Genomic DNA, 17,426 nt, shown 5'->3' on the forward strand with positions numbered 1-17,426 from the left:
CATCACACCATATTTATTATTACTTTTTCTTTCTACCTTTTATTTATTCCTCCTATGACTATTCTGCGCACAATGGGCTGAATGTTTAGTTTTTTTACAGGGTCTTATTAACTGTTCTTTGCAGTTTAATAGTTAACGTTTCAAACATTGCTGATGACACGATGTAGTAGTACTGCTAGAAAATTAAAAATTATAATGAGAAAATCTTATGTACTTTTACACTAAACTTTCTTATTTTAGTATTCTCTATTAAACTTTGCTCTACAGTACTTTATTTACAATAATTACTTATTTGCTTTCTATAATAATTTTTTTTTGTATATTACAAATTTATTCCTTTCTATTGTATGCGTTGTTTTCGATTTCTTTTATTTCTTTCATATTATACGATAGAGACTAAAAAACAAAAAGAAAATAATGAACCCTTTAAAAATAATGAAAGCATACAAATAACCCTAGTAAGAAATAAAATAGTTTGAAATCAGAAGATATAGTGTGATGGATCCCATCTGATCTCATTAGTATTTCTAATAAGTTGTTAAGCAATTTGAGAATCATTCTTCACGTACACACCACCCAAGTGCCACACATGCTCATGGATTGGATTCACAAAGAAGTGCCATAATATTAATATCTACATATCGCTTCGCACGTTTTCCTGCTTTATTTATTATAGAACAACTCACAAAAATAATAACTTTCTTAGGTTGTTTGATACAGTTTGAAAAATAAAAGTTGAAACAAAAAGAATTAGTTGCATGTTTTATGCGCAGAAAAAAGAATTACACTTAAAAGTAATTTTAGAAAAAATAATGTACATAAATGTGGAAATTTTCATATTAAAAAAAGAAATAATATTAGGAGAGTAAAAAGAAGGAAAACGAGAGAGGGGAGGGAGGGAAAGCGTTGTCCATTCCTCCAGCATCCCATGTGTATTGTAACTCCTCCGCCCTGCACCCAGCAACCACCCTATCGCAACCGTAACCTTCAAATTCAAACCGTCGTTTAAGAAACCCTCATCACTCATCTCACTCACTTCAATAACAATCAAATACGAAATCAGAAACAGAAATGTGGAGACGCGCAGCCAAATCATCCTCTTTTCTTCCTCTTCTGCTGGTAACAATCTTCTTCTTTCTCTCTTCATATATTCATACTCTCACACTCACTACTTTGTTTTGATTTGCGTTTGGATGTTATCCTCCACTCAGCAACTTCCTAAACACGACGCTTCTCTTCCCCAAAGATTCACCACTGGATTTCCCTTCCACGCGCCCTTCCAGGTATTTATAATCAACTCTTCTACTTTTAGGGTTCATTGTTTTTCTTACGCACACATATCACAGCCTAACACTTCTGCTTCTGGATCGCCAATTTCCTCTAACTCCTTTTTCTTCTCTCTCTCTCTCTCTCTCTCTCTCTCTCTCTCTATATATATATATATATATATATATATATATATATATATATAACATCACTGTGCCGCTTCAGTTACTTGTATCGCTTTCTCTCGTTCATATTTACTCTTCCTTTCCGATTAGCTACACATGCTTCTTATTTTACCGTTGCTATTTGCTGTTTGTATAACCATGCTACCGGAGGCCTTACAGTTTTTACACATTGTATGTCTCTGGAGTATAATATTTGATGATCACCGTGTTTCTTTGTTCCCTTCAATGCAGGAAAAGGGTGGGATTTCCCCCAAGCAAGTAGCTCCACTTATAACTTTTGTTTTAGGTAATCACACGTTTATTAAATTGTTCACTAAATTGCTGTCAAATCATTATGTAAGTCTTGTGCCATCACAACTGCGGTAATCGAGGTGATAACTAAATACTGATTTTGTGAATGCCTCAACGTTTGAATTACACGATTCTCTGCATATCTCGTGTTTCTATGCTTACAGATTGCAGTGTATATGGATGGCTCTTGTTGTACAATTTTATGGAATCTCAACACCCATATATGTTTATGCATGTTATTTGTGTGACTGGATTTTACTATCAATGAAACAAGGGTGTTGAAAAGTATAATCACGGATGGTTAGTATTGGAATTGAAGCTTTACGGATGTTTGAACGTTAAGCTATTTGTCTCTATTATCCTTAAAAGCTTATTAATGGTCAAAAGTAAGTGGAAGAAGCACATAAAAAAATTGAAATTGTTCAAACTAATTACTTGATTGATTGTTCTCATGATCTAGCTAGATATTGGCCCATCTTGAAGCTTGAAAGAAAACTGTATTAACCTAAATGAATCTGTCGAGTGCTAGAATGTGAACCTTAAAACACCACATATACTTTGATAGACTTTCTATATTTCTGTTGGAAATTGCATACTCTTATTTGGCAGAAAGGATAGAACATGCAGATAAACTTGGTGACAATTGCCAAGTTGAGAATCTAAACCATCACTCTTTTTCTCATGTTATGTAACTGAGTAAAACTGTTTGGGCTCTATTACTTTAATAATTGATATAATGTATTTAAAGAAATGCATAAAGTTCTTAATGATGCTATCCATGCCTTTTTACTTTTTTGAGGTTTCCTTAAATAAATGATAATTAAAATTGTTCTTTCGCACTCAGGAGGTCCTGGTAGTGGAAAAGGTACACAATGTGCAAAAATTGTTGAAACCTTTGGATTTAAGCATCTGAGTGCTGGAGACCTTTTGAGAAGGGAGATGATTTCTGACAGTGAATATGGGTGATGTTGTCTTATCCTAATTTTGATTTTGTTTTGTTGGTGTATCTTTGGGATTTTAGCATTAAAAATAAAAACTCCAAAACAACTATAATTCTGAATACAATTAGTGAATGAAAATGATTTGTGATAGGGAATGGGTGACGTTGTCTTATCCTAATTTTGTTTTTATTTTGTTGGTGCTTCTTTGGGACTTTTACTTTAAAAACACCAAAACAGCTCATCGATTCTGAATACAATTAGTGAAGGAAAAATTGTTCCATCAGAAGTTACTGTCAAATTGATTTTAAGAGAGATGGAAGCTAGTGACAACCAGAAGTTTCTTATTGATGGTTTCCCTAGAAGTGAGGAGAACCGTGCAGCTTTTGAACAAATTGTAAGTTTGACTGTTAACCTTGCTACTCTTCAATTTGAGCTGAAGGAAGTTCAAACCCCCCTCCTTCTACCTCTTCTTTCTAGTTTTAAGTTGATATATATGCATTTAATTTACTATATATTTGCCTCATTATGTGCATTGAATATGTTTTCAAATGACAATATCTATGGATTTACAACGTAAATTGTCATGGTTGAAAACTGTATTCAAGGGTAATCCCATGTAAATTCTTTTGTGTATTCTTTTGACTAAATAAACACACTCTTCACTATGCAGGTTGGAGCAGAACCACGTTTTGTACTTTTCTTTGATTGCCCTGAAGAAGAGATGGTGAAACGTGTGCTAAGCCGGAATGAGGTTCCTATTAAATCCGTGGAGATTTAACTTCAGCAGCTGATTACAATCTGCTGTCTTACATATTTTTATTGCAGGGTCGAATTGATGACAACATAGATACAATGAGGAATCGTCTTAAAGTGTTTGAGGCTTTAAATCTTCCCGTTATTGATTATTATTCTAAGAAGGGGAAACTTTACAGGGTAACTATATTTAGTTTCAATGTTCAATTGGATCTAGGAGAACTGACCTTATTTAAGAATTGCACCATGACAACTTACACACAAAAATTGAAATGGTTTCTGTTTACCATTTTTTAGAGGTCTTTTATTTACTTACCTTCAAAGTGTGATACTAGTTCTTCTGAGTGGGAAAATTTCACAGTATAGCGTTTTTCTTGAATGATGATTGGCCTTTGGATTTACTTCTCTGATTGTATAATTTATACAAGGATAGGATTTGCATGCAATGGAAATTATTTGAGAAAAGTTAGCCTCAGGTCAAAGTATTTTATGCCTTTCTTGCTAAACGCACCGATTTTGGTTTCGACCTCACTTTGTACCCCTACATGGATTATACCGTAATTATATGACAAACTAATCTCTGCAGATCAACGCAGTAGGTACAGTGGATGAAATATTTGAGCAAGTTCGGCCAGTTTTTGAGGCGTGTGAGGTATTGATTTATTTATTATTTCTATAACCGTTAGTTAAATGCTTAGGAAACAGTTCCTTATTTATTTTATTTGATCAGCAAGAAAACAGTTCTTTATTGGTATGTTGTGTTTAGTTAAACATGACTTTATTTATTTCAGTTTGAGCTTTTTAACTAGGAGAATTTTAAAACACCATATTTGTTGAGTAGATGTAATTTGAATTTCATGTCCACCTTGGCTTCTCTCTATCTGGATTAAAATGATGTATTTTGTTTTTTTATTGCTCTAATGACTTGCCTCATTCTATGCAGCAGGAGGCTAAATGAAAGCTGTTTGATTTGGCTGAGAGCACTCTCAAGTTGACTAAATTTTGGATTTAGTGGTAACCCAACATTGTTACCAGTTGATTACGAGATCTGTCAAAATTCCTGGCGCTTGTCTTTTGGGATTTGGTAGCTCTAAACTCATCCGCTGAGGAGATGGTTCTCGTTACCTTTTTTTTATTTCCTCGTTATAATGCCTAATGGCCAATAAACAGCTTATAGCGTTATGTCTTCCAGAGAAATGCCTAAAATATTATTCTCTCTTAAATAGTCTTTAAGCTAAACAAATTATATAGGTAATCATCGAGTATTTAATGTGCTTGAAGATTATTTGTATATCTTAATTATTTTTAAGGGATCATTGGGATACTACCACAAGCGTGCCCTACTAAATACCGAGTTTAAGTGATAAAATCAATACTTTTGGACATGACATAATCTCCTCAATTAATTTAAGGATCCTAACATCATAATTCGACAAAATTCGTTGTTACTGTTGTAAGTGACGCTTCTTAGGTCAAGAAACATGATCAAATTGCAGTGGTAATAATTACATCTCACGTTGTTATCCCTATATCGTGGAAATTTCAATACATTCTTCTTGTTCATGTAACTTCATCTCTTGTTCATGTAACTTCATCCTAATCCTAAAAGAGAAGGAACTACATCTTTGGGGAGAGTAATCTCTATTTTAATGACTTTCTTTAACGTCTTGTCTTGTGTTACTTGACAATATATATATATATATATATATATATATATATATATATATATATTATTCCCGTCTGACTGCGTGACATTAATCCTTATCTTCTATCTCGAAAATACTATGGGGACTGTATAACAAGGTCTCCAATTTGCTGAATGTTTACTAATAAATTTGTTAGAGAAGTATTTTCGTCGCAGTGTATCAGTGTATCTGAATAGGAGAATCTATTCTCCATTAAGACCTCCAAAGTGTGCAGCTCTATCTATGTTTCAGATGGAAATTATATAAATCTTGTCAAATAACAAAATATGTCAAAAGATGACTATCCTCCTCCACAAATGAAGTTCATTCGTTTTTAAAATTACATATACTGTGATTATGACATCCAAATGCCCAATTTGTGATCCAAGAAATTAGAATGATAAGCATGCTAGTAAGGTTCCCTCCAAATGCCATGAGCTTGTGCTCCCGGAAGAAGAATAAGAACAAAAACAAAACTTGGAAAGAAAGATGCTTGGAAAGACAAGAAAGAAGAAACGTTCTTCGTTTCCCCAAACCCAAATCAACCCCACTCCTTATCCATCGCCGACCTCCTCCCCAAACCCAATCGGAAGCACTTGAACAAGTCATCACAGACCTTGAAGACTCTCTTGAGAAGGGCATCAGAATCGACCCTGAAATATATGCCTCTTTATTAGAAATCTGCTATCGCTTGCAAGCCATTCGTCCCGGTATCAGACTCCACCGCCTTATCCCAACATCCCTCTTGCATAGAAATTTTGGCATCTCTTCCAAGCTTCTCAGGTTGTATGCTGCATGTGGGCTTGTGGATGACGCCCACGAGCTGTTTGATCAAATGGCTAAGAGGGACACGTCTGCATTTCCCTGGAATTCACTCATCTCAGGATATGCCCAAATGGGCCTCTACGACGATGCCATTGCACTCTACTTCCAAATGGTGGAAGAGGGTGTTGAACCTGACTTGTTCACTTTCCCGAGGGTTCTCAAAGTTTGCGCGGGAATTGGGTCTGTTCGAGTGGGGGAAGAAGTGCATCGCCATTTGGTTCGTGCTGGATTTGCCACTGATGGGTTTGTCCTTAACGCACTTGTTGACATGTATTCTAAGTGCGGTGACATTGTAAAGGCTCAAAAGATCTTTGACAAGATGCCTCATAGAGACTCCATTTCGTGGAATTCCATGCTCACTGCTTATGTTCATCATGGTCTTGAGGTTGGGGCAGTGAACATTTTCCGCCAAATGATTTTGGAAGGGTGTGAACCTGATTCTGTTAGCGTATCCACCATTCTTACAGGTGTGTCATCTCCATGTCTAGGCGTCCAAATTCATGGATGGGTAATTCGGCGAGGTCTTGACTGGAACTTGTCCATTGCTAATTCCTTGATGGTGATGTACTCTAGTCATGGTAGGTTAGAAAAGGCACGTTGGATATTCAATCTAATGCCAGAGAGGGATGTTGTTTCGTGGAATTCTATAATATCTGCACATTGCAAACGCCGAGAAGCCCTTGAGTTTTTTGAGCAAATGGAGGAAGCTGGTGTCGAGCCTGATAAAATAACGTTTGTTTCAACATTATCAGCCTGTGCCTACTTAGGATTGGTGAAGGAGGGAGAGAGAGTGTTTGCTCTAATGTCTGCAAAACATAAAATAAAACCAATTATGGAACATTATGGTTGTATGGTTAACCTTTATGGAAGAGCAGGACTGATTAAAAAGGCTTATAGCATCATAGTGGATGGAATGGGCTCTGAGGCTGCTGGTCCAACTCTTTGGGGAGCTTTATTGTATGCTTGCTTTTTGCATGGAGATGCAACTATTGGGGAGATTGCTGCAAACAGGCTCTTTGATTTGGAGCCAGACAACGAGCATAACTTCGTACTTCTTATGGGGATTTATGAAAATGCAGGCAGATTAGAGGACATGGAGAGAGTTAGAATGATGATGGTTGACAGAGGATTGGACTATTAGGCAGCTGTACATCCTAATCATATGTTTTTCTTGAGTCACCGGAAATGTTTGATGCTTGATTCATTCAGTTTCCATTTGGTCCCACAAAATGTGATTATGGTAGACATTCTTTGATGTATACAGCATCAGCACATAACATGCTTGATCAAATTCCAACTTGGCTCTGTCTTCCTCGTACACCAGAAAATATATTATTTTTCACCTGTGCATCTTCACACCACACGTAATTACTGGGTTGAGTACCTTGGCAGCTAGAACAAGAGATTAAATAAAAGTTCTTCCATTCGTAGAAGTTGATTTTGTGATGCCTTTCTCGATTGTATCGTCTGGACTTATAACACCAGAAATAGTAAATTCTTTGACATTTTATGTTTTGAAGCAAGGAATTGAGTAAGACATGCTTAAACGTAACACTGTACAAAACTCTGTTCATCAACTAACACTCCATCCAATAAACTGATCCTTGCAGCAGCAACTTGCACATGCTGCAGCCAAGGACAGGTAAAATAATATTTTTTGTTGACTAATATACGTGCATACTACTGATATTAATATTTTATCTGACTCTGCACCAGCCTTCTTGGGGTGAAAATGGAGACCCTAAATTTATGGGCAAGTTGTTTTGTAGTTAATTGGAATTGTTAAAGAAAAAGAATAAATGAAGTCTGAAATGGTACTTGTGGCCTCAGTTTAAGATTCCTTGCTACCCTCAACTCAACTCTTCCGTACGCCAAATAAGTAATCCTACTACCATTTAAGCAACTTATTTCTTTTTTCTGTGTACAACTATAACGCCATCATTCACAAATAATCTCTTTCTTTTCTTATGCTTTGATTTGAAGCCAAGTACCTGTTGCCCCTTTTTTTAACAGTGAGACTTAAGAAAGTATACAAACAGCGCAGCACAGAACGGTTGGAGTGTTGTGGGGACTTTGCAAACAGAGATTTTGTCAACGCGGTGTATGCACTTTTGGCTCCCTTTAGAGCCAATTAAACACACATTTTGGTGAGTCTTACATCATTTCTTCTCATTTTTTTATGCCTAAGGCCGAAGAGATTGTGGCAAGCATTGAACTAGTGAACAACTATCTAGGATTGCACAGACACAAACACTTATACTGTTTAATATGTATAATCTCTAAAATGAAATCTAAGACATAAGAATACCAAGAACTATGTTAAAATTTTCAGAAATTCAAAAATTAAATATTTTTTGAATTTACACTTCACCGATACACCTAGATATACCTAGGAAAACAAGGCGTGTCTAAAGAATGCCATTTTTGTGGCTTTTCATAGCAAATCATCCAATGAGTAGTAATTCCACTAAGCCCATAAGCAATTCCTTAAACCGTGGAAAGATGGGATGACACATGCCACGTGCTCACTCCGCAGCACTCTCTAAATGCACGTGATTCCGTATCCATGAAGAAAATCAAGATCGCGTTGCGTCTACTGTAACATCAAACATAAAAAACTAAACACAAAAATGGTCGGCACTTGCACATGATTAAGAAACTCCCACTCTAAGCTACTACGAGGGTGCATGAAAGACATGAATATATAACTGCTGGGCACCCGAAACAAGAAAAACAGCACCAAAATGACAATGATGCCAAAGACATTGTTCACTCTGTTATTACTTTCCTCTGCTTTCTCAATAACCACATCAAGAAAACATTCCCACACCAACAACATAGATTGGTGGTGCAGCCAAACCCCGTACCCCGACCCATGCAAATACTACATGCAACAAACCCACCACCATCACAAACTCAAACACAAATCCGAATTCAGGGCAATTCTCATTCACTTGGCGTTGAACAGAGCAATGATCATGCGAAGGAAAGCACGCGAATTTGGGCACAAGGGGATCACCAAGAAGCAGAAATCAGTGCTCCGTGATTGTTTGAAGCTCTACGACAACACCGTTTTCCATCTCAACCGCACCATCGAAGGCCTTCACCAGAAAAAAAGCTGTTCACCCTTTGATGCACAAACGTGGCTCAGCACAGCTCGCACAAACATCGAAACATGTCAGAACGGGGCACTCGAACTTGGAGTTCAAGATTTCATGGCCCCCACCGAGAGATGCAACGTGACCGAGATCATAAGCAATGGCTTATTCGTGAACTGGGCATTCCTGAAGTACGAAAAGGTTCATTACACGGAAGATGCAGAGGCTGAATTTCCAAGTTGGTTTTCCACGCATGAGAGGAAGTTGTTGCAGTCTTCTTCGGTGAGGGCGCATCTTGTGGTGGCCAAAGATGGTTCGGGGCATTTCAAGAGTGTTCAAGCTGCTATCAATGCCGCTGCAAAGAGAAGGTTGAAGAGCAGATTTATCATACACGTGAAGAGAGGAGTTTACAGAGAGAATATTGAGGTTGACAAGACCAATGACAACATCATGTTGTTCGGTGATGGCATGAGAAACACCATCATAACAAGTGGCAGAAGCGTTAATGCCGGCTTCACCACCTATAGCTCCGCCACAGCAGGTCACTGCTCTCAACCACTATTTCATCTTTTTCTCTCCTTTTATTTTCTAAAGAAAGTGCACTTTTTGATTTCTTCACTATTATACGTATGAAAATTTCAGGCTTTCCCTTTTCGAATACTTATGATTCCTCTTCAAATCTATATGCAAGTCTTGTTTTGTTTTGGTATGCTTTTCTGCAGTGTGAATTCTTTGTGCTTCGTTTCATCTGATGAATATAATATGCTAGAAAAACTTAAACCCTCAAAATGTATTCATGTGAATAAATTTATATGTTTGTAAGATTTTGAGTCATAAGAATATGTTGAATACTTGAGCTTGTACACGAAGTTAAATGATGCCTTTGAATGAGTGGCGATGCGTGTAACTTTTGGCATGTAGAGACTTGGCAGCATAATGACATGGAGAAATGCTTGCGATTTAAGCATATGTATATAGATAGATTGAGGTTTTAGTAATGTTTAAAGTATGTGAAAAGTAGCAGTTTTTTTGCAATAAAAAAAATCTAATAATTAAGAATTTGCACTAAAAAAATCATGAAATAGAAACCAATTTTAGAGATAAAAAATAATTAGTTGCTATAATGACTAAATTAAAGACAAAAAAAATTTTTAGTTTCTAAATTAGTTTATATTATTGTTAAATAGTTTCTACATTTGTATTTAATTAGTTACCAAAGTTTTAACTATCAATTATTTAGATTTTAAATTTGGTAGAAAAACCTTAGTAGCTAATTAGATAGCAATTTAGAAACCATTTAACAATAATATAAACTAATTTAGAAACTATTTTTTTTTTAGTTTTTATAATGGTATCTAATTTAGTCACTATAACAACTAATTATTTTTTAGTCTTTAAAATTGATTGATTTTCTTGTAGTGAATGTCTCTTTATTAGAACATACAATTAAGACAGAAAAAAGTAGTTTTTAGTCCTAAACCGTTGTTTTGTCATGTCATCTTATTTTCCTTATATAGGATAGTATTTTTCCTTTTTTTCTGTATTTAGTCTTGTTTTGAATTATATTTACAAATGGATTAGAATCTGCATATACAATCAATCTCTATAATTAACATCTTCCTCCTATCCTTACGAGAAATAAATAAGATTTTTTTCATTAACTTCATAGATCAACATTAAGACTATTATCGAATTCCGTCCATAACCTAACAGTGAATTATTATAAAATATCAGGAATTGATGGGCTTCACTTCATTGCAAGAGACATTACCTTCAGAAACACTGCGGGTCCTCTAAAGGGTCAAGCAGTGGCACTTCGATCAGCCTCTGATCTCTCTGTGTTCTATCGATGTGCCATAGAAGGTTATCAAGACACACTCATGGTCCATGCACAACGACAATTTTACAGAGGATGTTACATCTACGGCACAGTTGACTTCATTTTCGGAAATGCCGCTGTTGTTTTTCAAAACTGTGTCATTCTTGTAAGAAGGCCGTTAAATGGCCAAGCAAACATGATCACGGCCCAAGGTCGAGACGACCCATTTCAAAACACTGGGTTTTCAATCCACAACTCTCAGATCCGGGCTGCCCCAGATCTCAGGCCCGTTGTTGGCAAGTTCAACACCTTCTTGGGCCGGCCCTGGCAACGTTACTCTAGAGTTGTGGTAATGAAATCATTCCTAGATAGCATGGTGAGCCCAATGGGCTGGTCTCCATGGGGGGACTCTAATTTTGCTTTGGATACTCTGTATTATGGAGAGTACAAGAACTTTGGGCCCGGTTCATCCACCAGAAACAGGGTACTGTGGCCCGGTTTTCATAGCATAAAAAGCCCAAATGAGGCATCGCGATTCACAGTTGCTAACCTTCTTGCTGGGCGCACGTGGTTGCCAGCCACTGGTGTGCCATTCACTTCTGGGCTTTGATCTTCTTCATCATACTCAATTGGTTGGAATTAAGTTATGTTGTAGTTTGTGTCTGCAAACAACACAATATTCTTTTGTACATTCCAAGACAAAAACAATAACTTATAAATAAATAATACATGCATCACCGTGTAAAAACTCTCTTCCATTATCATACACTCACAAATTTTCTCTTTTTTTTTTTATGATAAGTAACATAAAGTTATATAGTTTTGAAATTGTTAGCTTTAGGGTTTTTTTAGATAATCATCTCTCAACAAATTTTTAAGAGTAAAAAATAGAATAAAATAAAATTAACATCTTTGAATAACATACTACCTTTTCATTTACATATCAACCAAAAAGACCTCATACTCTCTATCCCATCTCTACCAATAATAAAAGAGAATAGCGAGGATCAATCTTTATAAAATAAAACTACTAAATTAAATGCATACATTCCAAGGGTTCTAGACACCAATAAGAGAATGAGAAATTAGCTGACGGTATCTTTGATAAGATCCATAACCAAACCTTAACCTGTGTCCGAGAGAAAACTTCAGTATGATCAACCACTCCACCTTTAAATAAACACTTCCGTGTCTCCAAATCTCACTAACCACCGCAATCCACATGTTGTCCATAATAAAATTAACTGAAGTAGGTGCATCCAAAATCTTGAATCCAAAATCTTGAGAAACCCATATGCTGTGTGTATTTTCTTGTCTCACCAGATATGCTTGATGAATGATTCATTCACTGCATTTTGTTCCAAAGATGTGATCACGATAAGGATTCTTTGATGTACAACATTGCACTACCACGTAACTTGTTTAATCAAATTCCAACTTGTCATCCCCAGTGTCAAATACAGGAACTACATGCTTAAACGTAAGATGGAACAAAACTCTGTTGATCAGCTAACACTTCATCTAATAATTGATTCTTGCCGCAACCTGCACATGTTGCATTAAGCAAATCTAAAAATACTGATATTTCTAAGTTAATGTGGGGCTCGAGGCGTGCATAAATAACATAAATACTGTTACTCTCTCTAAAAAATACGATTTCTTGAGATGAAATAAAGATCCTAAACGTAAAGTTCAACTTGTATTATAGTTAACTGGAAATTGTGAAAGGAGAAATAGTATAAGTTTAGTTTGAAAACCCGGTGCCTTGACGATAGAGTTTTAGATGTCTTGCTATTTCCTTGTCTTTTTTCTTTTTTTACAACTAATTGTGTTACCTTTAACCAATAATTTCTTTATTGATCCTTTGTTTTTGAAACCTTATATCGGAAAATGGAGTCTAGATAATACTTGTGAGCGGACAATTGCTGACAGCTGATGTGTCGTTAATATTTTATTTGTTTCCTTCAAAACTCATTCCTTAAATGCTCACGCTCAATTGAGATGATCTGTAAAAGATACTCTGATCATCAAGTAAGTACTTTTGTGGAGAGTGTATTCTGGTCAATGGTAAAAAAACGTACTTTATTTATAACACTGGTTATGGGTCTTGATCATGATGGATCAGACCTTAGTTACTTACTGACCTGCATTGTGGTCCCATACTAATAGGGATGTATATTTTTTCGTTAATCAATTACTTAGCTGATTTATCGGATAAACCTTTCACAGTATTTTGGAACACTAGTTATGATTCCTTAAGTATCATTGTAACTATCATTACTATCTTTTATTGTGTGTCTTAATACGTTCTTTCACTTGGTCAGTCAATAACCAAAACTGACTCGTCCAATACCGACTAATATAAGTTACTTTTCACTCGCAGCACAAAATGTTTGGAGTAATGGGGGTGACTAAAAGAAACAGTTAGAAAGTTCATAACCCTGATAATAACTTACTTTGTAGCAAATGAACAAAATGATAGATATGATTAACGAAGTTTGCAAGACGAAATGAGTTCGTGATTCTAATCTCTTGTTGATAAAACATGTCAATCAAAAGATCATCAGAAAGGGACACAGTTTGTGAAGTTTGCGATGAGGAGCCTTTGTCACAGGTCAACGCTGAAAAAGTATTGCAACCACGTTCAGACATGCATTTTTATATTACCTTTCATTTTGATATTGCTTTCGATTTAAGAATCCACAAAATAAACATAAGAAGATTCCAAATATGCTGACTTGGAAACTGTGCTTCACCAACGAACGAATCAATCACAAAAATTCAATGCTAATTGAGATATAACAATGTGATCATAACTATCTCTGGTTTTCAACTTTAATAAATGTAAATTATAAGATCCAAGTTATGTTTTAAGATGTACATAAGCATATTGGGAACGTTGACTTGAATAATAAATAAAATGTTGAACTAAATAATATTGGCATCTTCAGAGTAAATCACGTACTTACATAATTAATAATTTTATGGTCTACATGATCTTGACCAAACTGTTACATCAGAAGGTCAAAGAAGATAACTGATATGATATCAGTGGAGAAACACCACCATCTAAGGTGCAATGAATCAGGAATTCAAAATGCAACCTCTTCCCTAGTTTTTATTTTTTAAAAGCAAGGAGGTACTAAAAAGTGAAAAAAATAAAATAAAAGTATTATTAATTTAGATAAGTATTTTAACGAACACAATCTAATCTAATTTTTTCATAAATAGGAAATTAATCCATTATAATTAAGTTCATCTAGTAAATAATATACTTCGTAAATGCATTATGCATGAGTCTCTTTTTTCATTAATTAAGACCATACATATTTATATATCAAATAAGATCAACATAAATAATGAAATTAATTTGAACTTTTCAATCAAATTCTATTCCCACTATTCGGTCATTTTTTTCTAAATGATGATTAAAATTAAAGATAAATTAAAGATAGATTAAAGATAATAAGGCACGATTAAAGGGTATTGGACCTGCGTTAATCTTTGTAGAATACAAAGTTCAATAAAAAAGTATAAATAGAGGTAAAAGGTAATAATGATACTTTTAGTTCTGAATCCAAATAAAGTTCAATAAAAAAGTATAAACCTCGTGATAAAAGGTAATAATGATACTTTTAGTTCTGAATCCAAATAGATATATCACTACTTTCAACTGACTTGAGTGTTGGAGTGTCTTTACAGATAACTCATCCATTAAACTTGATGGGCTGACAGTAGTAGAAAACTAGGAGGAGATATTCGATCTCTCATTTACAAGGAGATTGAGTTTTTTTTTTATTTCTCGAGCATTTGACCTTATAAAACATTTGTTAATGCACTAAAATATACTTATGTTCGTTTCCATTTGATTTTTTAACATTATAAAACAAGTTTCTCTTAAGTAATGTATAACATAAGAAATCACACTCTGAAAGTCACAATTTTACAACAATGTGGGTGATGAAACAAGCAACGCAAGCACAGGTATATATCCCCAGAAGAAGGAAAAGATTGTGTTTGTTTACAGTTCTTGTGATATATATTGAAGAAACACAGATTGAAGGAGTATATATCAGAAAAGGGTGTTGACGAATGCCAATGCAATGCTAATCAAGGAAGAAACATTATAAATGGTGGTTTTGATCTTCTTCTGCAGTGAAGAACGCACTTGAATTTCATCAAACTCATCGATGCATGTAGATTCATCTGTTATGGAACCACTCACCCAAGTCTTTATGTTGTCCCATTGAAACCTCTCATCAGCAGTGGAGTTTCCGTTCAAATGTGCCAACGCATCAGAAGATTGCTGAAGCAGATCCAACGTGTCGTCTATGTTCTCTCTGCAGTCATCAATCACAGACGTTTCTCCATCTGATAGCTTCCCCTTCGACAACTTTTTCAACGTGCTTTTTGCTATCTTGGCTTCTTTTAGAGCCACGTTGATGGAGAGTTTGGTGAGTGTTACGTGGTTTCTTTTGATTTTTGATGCATATGGGGAGAGAGCCTTGTAGCATTCTATTGGATAAGTGGTGGAATTGCATTGATCTTTTATGAACTTTTTGTAGGTTTTGAGGGAATCGTTGGTGGTTGTGGATTGTGCTAGTTGGAGAAAGGTTGAGAGGAATAGAAGTGATAGAAGTGTTCTAAAGAGAGCCATTTTGTGTCTTTGTATTGCATTGGTACAACTCCAATGAGGCTTTTATAAGAAAACTAAGTGATCACTATTTGAAGCTATCAATGTGAATGCTTAAAGGAAATGGGAAATGATTCAAAGAATGTGCTGAGTATGTATTTGATAAATCCACTCTGTTCATAAGCAAATCAAACCGTACAAGATGGGATGGCACATGCCACACCCACATGCTGCTTTTTTCTACACTTTGTATCAAAGATTAAGGGAAAAAAAGTTCACCACATGATTCTATAATTCATTTTTGAAACATAAATAATAAATTAAGTTTTGCTTTCTTCTCCTCATTTTGTTACTAACATTTTTTTTAATTTTTAGATTTATGGTCATGATCGAGTTCGGTAGTTTCTTGAGTGAATCAGTCTTATCATGACATTTACAAGATCTATTGTTTACTCTCATACAAGAAAAATGGGGCGGAGATCATGAAAGTTAGCAGATATGCAGGATCAGAGTCGTCTTATTAAATATAATTAGGAAACGAAAATGAATGAGACCAAAATAAAAGGAAGAAGAGATCAAGTCATAGAATAACATTTCGTAAGGACTATACTTAACTGTATGTTCTAGTAAGGAAACATCTCTCTTGGCTAGAACAAGATTAAATATGTTTTTTCTTTTATTTTCACATGAAGTTTGTTTTCGTCTTTAGTTTAAATTTTAGATATTCTGTATTATTTTTAAGAAAATTATTGAAATGAGTCATTGTCAAAATTTCAACAAGATGTTAAAATATTTCAGACTAACTCATCATTAACGTAAATGTTATAATATTATAATATAGTTTTGGATGTCTAAAGTATCATTTCATTTTTTTTATTACAAATAAATATTTAAGAATCTAAATTTTAGATTCTAGATTAGAGATAAAAACAAATTTTGGGAAATGTAACACATATTCAAACTTTTATGTTTTTATACATGGTGATATTCTTGTAAGTTCAAATTTTTGGAGATATAAAATATTGACTTCCGTAATTTAAATGTAGAAAGTGAACATTTTTATGCAATTTAAAAATCAGCCTCCAAAATTGAGATGCAAGAAAAGTTGCCATTGTCAAAGGGTCGTAGAAAACACCTACGAATTTTTATGCAATTTTTATTGTAATTTTTAATTTGAAATAATAATAAATATATTAATAGTGTTCGTTAATATAGAAAACACATATATTGACGAGTTTTTGAAAACTAAAATATTTAATTAAACTTTACTAATACAAAAACTTAATTAAAAAGATAAAAAATAACTAAACCTTAAATTTCCTTTTAGAAACAGAACGCATAAGAAAAAGGAAAAGTAGATAAAGGCTTGTTATTCTACGATATTAATTAAGGACCATAAGTTTATGAAGTGATATACATATAAACTATGCATGATAATGACAAATACCAAAAACATCGTATCGTGGCATTTGTAATATCAATTTTCTGTCAAATGCATTGGTTTCCTACCTTAGTTCGAAATAATGAAATAGAGAGGTTTTATGGATTCTAAGTTGTATGGTCACAATCTCTCAATTAATTTTTGTAAGTTTAATGAAAACATCTTATATAATATATATTATTTATATGTACTTACAAAAAGAAAGGTCAGAATGGTCTCAAACTTTCTTTAAGTTTATTTATTTTTTATCAGTAAAAAAAATTAATAAATATTAATCACTTCAAGGGGTGATCCAACCTTTATACAATTACACTTTAACTTCGTCTACCCTCCCAAGAAACACCTATCAAACAGACAAAACCACTAATACTAAGAAAAACAAAATCTCCGAAGAACATCAACAAACCAACCTCATGCAAGCCAAAGAGTTCAAACACCAATTAGGATAAGAGAACGACCTAAAACGAGACTTAGAATAAAATCAAGACC

General features: G+C 34.5%; 4 protein-coding genes across 6 annotated transcripts; 3 read left to right on the forward strand and 1 right to left on the reverse strand.

Annotated features, from left to right (window-relative positions):
• Positions 1 to 698: 698 nt before the first annotated feature.
• LOC137820587 (P-loop containing nucleoside triphosphate hydrolases superfamily protein) lies at positions 699 to 4,763 on the forward strand. Of its 3 annotated transcripts, none has more exons than XM_068624737.2 (9): positions 699 to 1,119; positions 1,212 to 1,283; positions 1,683 to 1,737; positions 2,587 to 2,704; positions 2,921 to 3,077; positions 3,354 to 3,434; positions 3,509 to 3,616; positions 4,023 to 4,088; positions 4,380 to 4,763. In XM_068624737.2, exons 1-9 carry the CDS (start codon positions 1,072 to 1,074, stop codon positions 4,392 to 4,394), a joined length of 720 nt encoding a protein of 239 aa, XP_068480838.1. In that variant the 5' UTR covers positions 699 to 1,071; the 3' UTR covers positions 4,395 to 4,763. The 3 variants fall into 3 exon arrangements, with proteins under 3 accessions (XP_068480838.1, XP_068480845.1, XP_090153271.1); XM_068624744.2 differs by having other exon boundaries at positions 4,383 to 4,763; XM_090297145.1 differs by lacking the exon at positions 4,380 to 4,763 and having other exon boundaries at positions 4,023 to 4,130.
• Positions 4,764 to 5,192: 429 nt separating this feature from the next.
• OTP70 (Tetratricopeptide repeat (TPR)-like superfamily protein) lies at positions 5,193 to 7,597 on the forward strand. Its single transcript, XM_068624730.2, has one exon. The coding sequence runs from the start codon at positions 5,519 to 5,521 to the stop codon at positions 7,085 to 7,087; it is 1,569 nt and encodes a 522-aa protein (XP_068480831.2). The 5' UTR covers positions 5,193 to 5,518; the 3' UTR covers positions 7,088 to 7,597.
• Positions 7,598 to 8,690: 1,093 nt separating this feature from the next.
• LOC137831604 (putative pectinesterase/pectinesterase inhibitor 59) lies at positions 8,691 to 11,591 on the forward strand. The gene is made up of 2 exons (XM_068639352.2): positions 8,691 to 9,585; positions 10,779 to 11,591. Exons 1-2 carry the CDS (start codon positions 8,691 to 8,693, stop codon positions 11,471 to 11,473), a joined length of 1,590 nt encoding a protein of 529 aa, XP_068495453.2. The 3' UTR covers positions 11,474 to 11,591.
• Positions 11,592 to 14,727: 3,136 nt separating this feature from the next.
• On the reverse strand, positions 14,728 to 15,555 carry LOC137822879 (pectinesterase inhibitor 4). The gene has a single exon (XM_068627897.2). It carries the CDS (start codon positions 15,518 to 15,520, stop codon positions 14,936 to 14,938), a length of 585 nt encoding a protein of 194 aa, XP_068483998.2. The 5' UTR covers positions 15,521 to 15,555; the 3' UTR covers positions 14,728 to 14,935.
• Between the last annotated feature and the right edge of the window lie 1,871 nt (positions 15,556 to 17,426).

The sequence above is a fragment of the Phaseolus vulgaris genome, chromosome 11 (assembly GCF_051622355.1).
Source record: "Phaseolus vulgaris cultivar YP4 chromosome 11, ASM5162235v1, whole genome shotgun sequence".
NCBI classification, from domain to species: domain Eukaryota; kingdom Viridiplantae; phylum Streptophyta; class Magnoliopsida; order Fabales; family Fabaceae; genus Phaseolus; species Phaseolus vulgaris.